Source organism: Balaenoptera acutorostrata, chromosome 12, assembly GCF_949987535.1.
Source record: "Balaenoptera acutorostrata chromosome 12, mBalAcu1.1, whole genome shotgun sequence".
Taxonomy (NCBI): domain Eukaryota; kingdom Metazoa; phylum Chordata; class Mammalia; order Artiodactyla; family Balaenopteridae; genus Balaenoptera; species Balaenoptera acutorostrata.
In genome coordinates this window covers 46422532-46430330 of record NC_080075.1, presented here as the reverse complement: position 1 = coordinate 46430330, position 7799 = coordinate 46422532, and the positions used below count along the sequence as shown (strand labels likewise).

Sequence of the window (7799 nt, the reverse complement as noted above, 5' to 3'; positions counted from 1 at the left end):
AATTGGTGCTGTATTCGTTTCCTATTGTGGCCTCAAATTTAGTGTCTTTAAACAACAGAAATTCATTCTCTCACAGGAAGCCAGGAATCTGAAATGAGTCTTAGGGGCTGAAATCAAAGTATTGGAAGGGCTGTGTTTCCTCCAGAGGCTCTAGGAAGAATCTGCTCCTTGACTCTTGCAGTTTCTAGTGGCTGCCAGCATTCCCTTACTTGTGGCCTCATCATTCCAGTCCCAGCTGGTGTGGTTACATAGGCGTCTCCTCTTCTGTGAAATCTGCCTCTGCTGCCCGCCTACAAGGATACATGTGATTGCATGTAGGGCCCCCCGGGATAAGCTAGGACCCTATCTCAAGATTCTTAAGGTAATCATATCTGCAAAGTCCTTTATTTCCATGTAAGGTAACATTCACAGGTTCCAGGGATTAGCACATGGATATCTTTTGGGGTGTCATTATTCAGCCCACCACAGGTACCACTCTTTATTCCACTCCCTCCCCCCCCAACCAAATGGTCTACAGCTGTGCTGTCCAATTTGGAAGCCACTAGTCACATGTGGCTATTGAGCACTTGAAACGTGTCTGAGCTGAGATGTGCTGTAAAGGTAAAATACATGCTAGATTTTGAAAACTTACTACAAAAATGCAAAGCATCTCATTAATAATTGTTTATGTTGGTTACCTGTTGAACTAATATTTTGGATATTTAGGGTAAATGAACTCTATTATTAAAATTAGTACCACCTGTTTCTTTTCACTTAAAAGCAACTACTAGAAAATTTAAAATTGCATTTGTGGCTTGCATTTGTGGTTTGTACTGTATTTCTATTGGACAGTGTTCTACACAATCTACAACAGCAATTTTCAAACTGCTGCACAGCAGAATCATGTGGGGAGTTTAAAAAAAAAAACCAGTGTGCACGCTGCACCCCCCAGACTTATTAAATCAGAAATCTCTAGGGAGAGGGCCAGGCATCAGCATGTTTCAAACACCCCAGGTCATTCCAGTATGTAACCAAGGCTGAGAATCCTTGGAGTAGAGACCCGGAGGAGGGTTAATAGTGAAAATAGCACTAAAGGTCCAGGAATTACCACAAATGGGTATGCCCGTTTCCTTTGCAAACGACAGAAAATAGGGGCTCCTTGAAGTACCCTCTGCTTTCACTGAGATGCACACCTCCCCCACCCACAGAGCGAGCGCAGCTGTGAGCCTGGAGGTGTGGGAGGAGGACAGACAGCTCCCTCACCTGAGCCAGAAGACACTAGGGATCTCAACCCTGGGGGTCAGGCTGGCTGGACCTCTCTTCCTTGGGTGCTTCTGGCAGTTACATCAACCTTTCGCTGGCAGTTTCTGCCCTAGTACTTGGCAGAACAGAGTGCAATAAAACCTAGCAAGCTGCTAAATATTCCGTTTGTGGGGCTGGATCAAGGCAAAGCACTTCCGCAGTGGCTTGCAGTGGAAACATGTTTTGGAGGCATCTAGCAGTAACATCCACCACCCCCAGAGGTTCCTCATCAGAGCTGGGATTCCCAGCTACTTCGCGGCTCCACACAGTGGCCGTGTTCTCTGGCTGTGGACTCAGAATTAGGGAGCAAAGCCAAGATCCGTTGCACTTCCACTGAGTTTTGAAGTGTTGCTTGGGAAAGTGGTTCTTGGTGGAGCAAGATAGGAGGTTTCAATGGCTGCTTGTGTTACTTGACGCAACACAGATACAATGAGACGAGCCTCAGCCTTGTTCATGCAGTGCCGTAACTCACGCTGGCATCATCAGAGAAGAAACCTGTCACCGGAGTGCATTCTGTAGCCCTTTGAGACGAACTCATCAAAGCACCATATTACCCTACATCGAAACAATTTTGAAAAATTTTGAAAACTTTTCTAAACTGCAGATCACTCCTTTGACTTCTAAGATAGCAAATACCAAACAGTAATTAATATTTTAAAAGGAAGAGGCATTCCAAACCAGGGGGATAAACAATTCTGAACAAAAGCCTCTAGCAAACTTGTTCCCTCCCTCCTTCCCTCCTTTCCTTATTGAGTGCGGACCCTAGGTAGGAAGCAGGCCTTGTCTTCACAGAGTTTAGGGGCTAATAGAAGGAGAAGACGTCAAAGTAAATGGGAGAGAAAACATATAGGGTCTATGATTGAAGACAAGACCTCTCTTTCCCTTTTGTCCCTTTCTTCCTTTCTTTATTGCTGTGTGTGTGTGTGTGTGTGTGTGTGTACACACATGTATACGTGCTTATAGATGTATGTACCTGGTAACTTACAAAGACACATACAGAGCAAGGTAAAAAAGAAATCTGGAAATTTGGAGAAGGAAATTTGAAAGTAAAAAAATGTTGGAAGTCAGAATTAGTCAAAAAATTATATTCCTTAAGTCTTGTCTAAGTAACTGAATGTGGGCCACAAGTTTGGATCTGACTTCCCAGCACCCAGTGCAAAGAGGAATACACACCAGTTGCATAATTCAGTCTTTGTAAGATTAAAACTAATGAGTTGCCAAGAAACCTCACGGATTAGGGTGCAGTGTCATGACAAGGCACTGCGGGATATACTCAGCAATGTCCTCAACAGCATCTCCCATTGCACTGAGGAGTTCTGTAGGGCATGATGGGAGTCCGTAGGGTTTGGAGAAAACAGAAAAGATAGACTATTAAATTCTGGCTGGAGCTAAACTTTCTTCTAGGATTGAGCTGGGTTAGTCTGAGTCTCTACCTATAATTTTCTGTAGTTTGATATTCTGTTTTAAATGCTGAGCTAGGGGTACGCAATGGAGGTTATGGGAGTGGAGAGGGATACTCACTTCTGCCTCCACTGGAGAAGTGTGGGCTGATGCCAGGGACCTGGAGGAGATGTTGCCCACGGAAGGATACAGTGTGAGTTGTCCAGAGGAAAAAGGCAGGGAAGGCATTGAGAGAACAGCATCAGTGGGGCACAGAGGTATAGAGAGTGCCCGTAGGGAGCTACGGTCAGTTTGGCACTGGTTAAGTATGAAATATGAGGCAACGTAGGGTGGGGGGAGGGCTGGAGAAGCAGGCAAGGGCAGACTGCCCGTCCTCTGTGCTCTGCTAAGGAATGTGGCTTTGCTCTGTGGAGAGATACTGAGATGCCACTGAGGGGTTTTAGGCAGGGGAGTTGTATCTGCTATCTATAGCATTCATGCTGCATAATAAATCTCCCCCAAACTCGGTGGCCTAATAACAATCACACGTTCTTGCACACAGATCTGAGTCTGTGAGGGGAGGGTGGCCGTGCTTCAGGGTGGCCCTGTGTGAGGCCCAGACTGAAGCAAAAACAGCCACCCAAGGTTAGCTCTTTTCCCCGTGAAGTGTGGAAGTACAAGAGGGTGAGTTCTCACCAGAGAAGGGGTACACCCTCAGGTGCACCCGCTTTCCAGGAGCAAAGCAAGTCCTGTGGCCAAGCACAATATCATCAAGAGAGGATAAACTCTGCCCCCCTCAGTGGGAGCTACTGCAAAGTTGCATGGCAGAGATGGTATGAATTATACAGGGAGGTTGTGAAGAATTATGAACAATGATTCAATCTACCTTAGGGGGGATGCAGCTAGACTTGACTTTTTAGGTAGTTCACTTGGGCAGTTATGTGGAAACCAAATTCGAGACAGGTGATACTGAAGTCAGATGGACCCGTAAGGATGGTCAGCTGAGACCTAGTGAGAATCTGGGTTGGGCAATTAGTGAGCTGTGATGGAATAGTTAGTTCAAAACAACAAATGAGGTAAAACCATCAGGACCTAATGACTTAGTCATTTTATGGCTGGTTTTAGGCTACCTCCATTTACTGTATACAGAGTCCACTGCTAAGGTTTGCATATGAAATTGTTAGTTGCCTATCCAATATTTGTTTTCTTATTTCTTATTAAAACAACTTTGATTTTACTTGTGGCATTGATATGCTTAACTTAAAAAAATTACCTAGCTTCACTTGAAGCTGCGAGGTGGTCAGATGGCAAACCCGGGCTATTAGGATATAAATGAGATTCACTGGGTCATATTACTATTACAGGAGAACTTTTGCCATTTGCTTCTACCTTCTTCCTGCCTCAAATGTAGATGGATGGCTGGAGCTCTATGTATAAGCAGACGCCCACAGTTCAAACTCTTGTTGTTCAAGGGTCAACAGTACTAGAGGATGCTGGGTGGGGGGGGGGACCGTGGGTCAATGTGATGAGGCCATCTGTTTGCTAACTGGTACTTATTGAGGTTAGGCTTCTACCTCCCAGAGAGATATATCATCCCTGATGATCTATCATCCTTGGATCCAAGGATCATCATCCTTGATGATCACATTTCAAAGGGATGGCTCCCAGGTCCTTGAGAAAGAATTCCTGGGTGGTAAAACTGGTGAGAAGCTGGGAGATGATTGACAGCTCAAGGGTGCAGAGAAAGAATTTACAATGGAAAGTTTTCTAAAGTAAATGTTCTACGAAAAGGGAGGTCAGGGACCTTTGGTCAGGAAGACACCTGTCTGAAGTGTAGTCAAGCTGAGGGGAACTTGAAGGCCATCTAGGTCAGAGGGCAACACCACCTTGCAGGCTCTCCAGGAAGTCTGGTCTCAGAAGTCCCCAAGTGATCATTTCTTAACAGGTGGCAGCTTTATTAGGGGACACACACTGACCAGCTGGTAAGGGTCTCTGACTTAGATTCTCATCCTACTGGATGGAGATGATTGCCTCTGCACTCTGGTTTTCTGAAGCCCCCCTGGGGGCAAATCCCTGCAGTTTTCTGACCCTGTCCCCATCCTGGAGAGGAGAGTATTCGCCTAAGTGACACGCCAGGACCAAATACATCCAGTTCTTCAGGCAAAAAAACATGTTTTCAGCTCAGAGATGATTCCATGCGACTTCGTGTGTGAGTAGAACTGGGGATGGGGAAGGGGCTCTTGTGGCCCAAAGTTAGTACTCAGGAACACAGAGTACCCCTTCCAGAAATTACCATCATAAACAGCCGAGGCAGTAATACAGGGCAGCCTCCGGCACAGAGGAAAATGAAAATCTCCTTGGCTGGCATTTCAGCTTATGTAAGGGGCCGTGCTTTGCTCAGAGGGGAGATGACTGTGCTGACCTTAAAATCCAGGCTTCGAGAAGCAAGAGATGAAGGTTTTTGTTTTTCCCTTAATTAAGGCTTTGGTGTTTTTCAAACAAAAATATAAAAGATTCAGAACCTCCCCTTAAGCTTCTTCACAAAGTCGTTGATTTTTAGAAAAGATAAAGGCTTGGGGTGAGGGTAGGGGTGGATGGTCCCTAAAGAGTATTGCCCAGAAGCCTCTTTTTCCCCTTCTTAGAGTATAAGGATTTTCTTAAACGTTCCTTCCCCCAAAGCCCTCCCCCTTGCTTTTGCCATCGACCTCTTCTTCCATTCTCCAAAGTACAGTCAGACGGTTACCCTTCAGGTCCTCCTACCCATCCTTCCTGAACCCCAATTTCTCAAAATACCAGTATCTTTCATTTTGCTCGCAGCTGTTTCCCCTGCCCGGTGACGAGCCTGGCGTGCAGAGGGCGGAGGGAGTTGCTTCTGCCACACGGTGGCGCGCGCGAGCCTCCCAAAGACCGAGTGTCACAGCTTGTTATACTTCTCCCACTCCCGCCCCCCACCCCCCACCCCCCACCCTGACCCGCGCCCCGGCGCTTAAGGAGCCGCGCCCCCAGCCTTGCCGGCGGGGCAGCGCACAGCGCGCTTCGGGATCCCAGCGGGCGGGAGAGCGGCTGCAGCAGCGGGCGGCCCGCCCCGGCTCCAGGCTCCTCCTCCTGCCGGTCCAGCCTTTAACCCACCCCCCCGCCCCCCCAACGCCTCCCCGGCTTGGCGCTGCAAATCCTAGGCTTCCCCCAGCAGCCTGGGAGCGGCGGCGGGCGCAGCAAAGGCGGCAGGAGGAGCGCCGCCGGCCGGCCGCGCCAGTCCCTCGGGCAGCGGCGGCGGCGGCGCTGGATTAGCTCCCGAGGTGCCGCGGAGCCCGGCGCTCCCCGGCGGGGCTAGGAGAGGAGAGAAGCGGGGGCTGCAGCTGGGCAAGGGGGAGGAAAGTGAGCGTGTGTGAGTGCGTGTGTGCCCGAGTGTGGGGGGCGACAGGCTCGAATTAGGGCGGCAGAGAGGGCAGGGGAACCGGGGTGCGGCCCCCTAGGGTCTCCCACGGCGGCGCCAGCTTCCCGGCTCCCCTCACCATGGACTTGCGCGGAGTTGGGATGTGCCTTGGCCGCAGCGCGCGGGTGGCTGCCCGGCCCTGGGGGTGCGCGGGGGCGCGCACAGGGATGGCGAGGTAGGATGGCGGTCCAGCGCGACCCCTGCCGCCCCAACCCAGTGGCCCCCGGGCGGTGCAGCTAACTCGTTGGAGCGCACTGGGGTGTGGGCGGAGGCGGCCCAGCCGTGCCCGCGTCTTCGGGAGTTGCTTTGCGTCTTCCACCCACTCGCACCTGCCACCTCGCGGATACCATGTCGAAGGCGGCCGGAGGTGCATCGGCGGCGGCGGCGGAAAGTTGTCCGCCAACCTCTGCCGGCCCGTCTGCGGCCACTGCCGTGGAGGACCTGTCCAAAGTGTCGGACGAGGAGCTGCTGCAGTGGAGCAAGGAGGAGCTGATCCGCTGCCTGCGGCGCGCGGAGGCGGAGAAGGTGAGCGCGATGCTGGACCACAGCAACCTCATCCGCGAGGTCAACCGCCGCCTGCAGCTACACCTCGGCGAGATCCGCGGGCTCAAGGTGAGCGCCGGGCCCGGCGGGGCGGGGAGCCGGGCGCCCTGGGGAGGTGGGGCCAGGCAAACTTTCCCTCCCTCCGTCAACAGGTGATCCTCCCCATTCTCCCTGTCAGCAGCCCCTGCTCCCCTTCCCCAGCCCTTTGGAAACTTTTCCAAACTTTGGAGACGTTTGGTTCCCTCCTCTTCCCCCTATGGGGCGCACTAGCGTCGAGCTCGTGGTCCTCCGTGGCCGGAGGAGCGAGCGCCAAGGACGCTGAAAGGCTGGGAGGGGAGCGATGGGTACGCGGAACCTTTAATTTCCCAGGAAGCCTGGAAAATCAGTGCTTTGGGGAGCCGGGTTACGGCCAGGCAGGGGAAAAAACGAGCGAAGGAGCGAGTCCAGAGCATCTTTGCCCTTGGGGCTCGGGGATACGATATGGCTGCTCTGGCGCCACGACTTCTCCGTGGGGCAGAGGGTGAGGAAAGGGCGCCGATGCAGGGGAGAGGGGCTGGCGGGGCGCCCAGGGTGAAGCCGCGGCGCCACCTTCGGAATTGGGCTATGTCGCCTGGTGCAGAGGAGCTTACCTCTTCCTTCACGTTCTACCTGCTCCGATGCTTTCCTTTTCCTCGAGTTCGGCTGGCGTCGTCTGGCGTCGTCTGGGGTGGCCTGACCACCCCATTTACCCCCAATTTGATTATAATTTAGTCTAGCTAGGGGGGAAGGGCAGAGGGACTCAGTTTAGGAAACACAGGGTTTTGGAAGTGGACCCTAAGTGCCATCCAGGCATGCTTTCCTTTGGAGCCAGTCCTCCCTCTTTGCTATTAGGGGAAGGAAAAGAACAAAAGAAAAACAAAACAATAAAACCCCAACCCCCCACCAACTTTCTTTTCTCCTTGGAGCGTTCTAAGTGTGCCAGCAAGGTGCCAGCCCGGCTGGCTGCGGCAGATGGGTGGCGGGGAACCGCCCTGCCCGAGTGTACCACAAACTTCCTCTCCTTACTGCTTGCGCAGGTGCCGCCTGGTATGCCTTCCTCTCATTGTTCTTCTTTTGTTTATAGGAAGCCAGACACAAACGAAATCGCTGCAGGGACCTCGGGGAGCAAATTCCCGCAGGCACA

At 51.7% G+C, this 7799-nt stretch overlaps 1 protein-coding gene across 7 annotated transcripts in view; it reads left to right on the top strand.

Moving 5' to 3' along the window:
* Positions 1–5831: 5831 nt before the first annotated feature.
* CCDC85A (coiled-coil domain containing 85A) overlaps positions 5832–7799 on the top strand; it is a 197122-nt gene continuing 195154 nt past the window's right edge. For all 7 annotated transcript variants that reach the window (XM_057557872.1, XM_057557873.1, XM_028168497.2 and 4 more), the window contains exon 1: positions 5832–6706. In XM_057557872.1, coding sequence (XP_057413855.1) covers positions 6443–6706 — 264 coding nt within the window. In that variant the 5' untranslated portion in view covers positions 5832–6442. The remainder of the gene's footprint in view (positions 6707–7799) is intronic.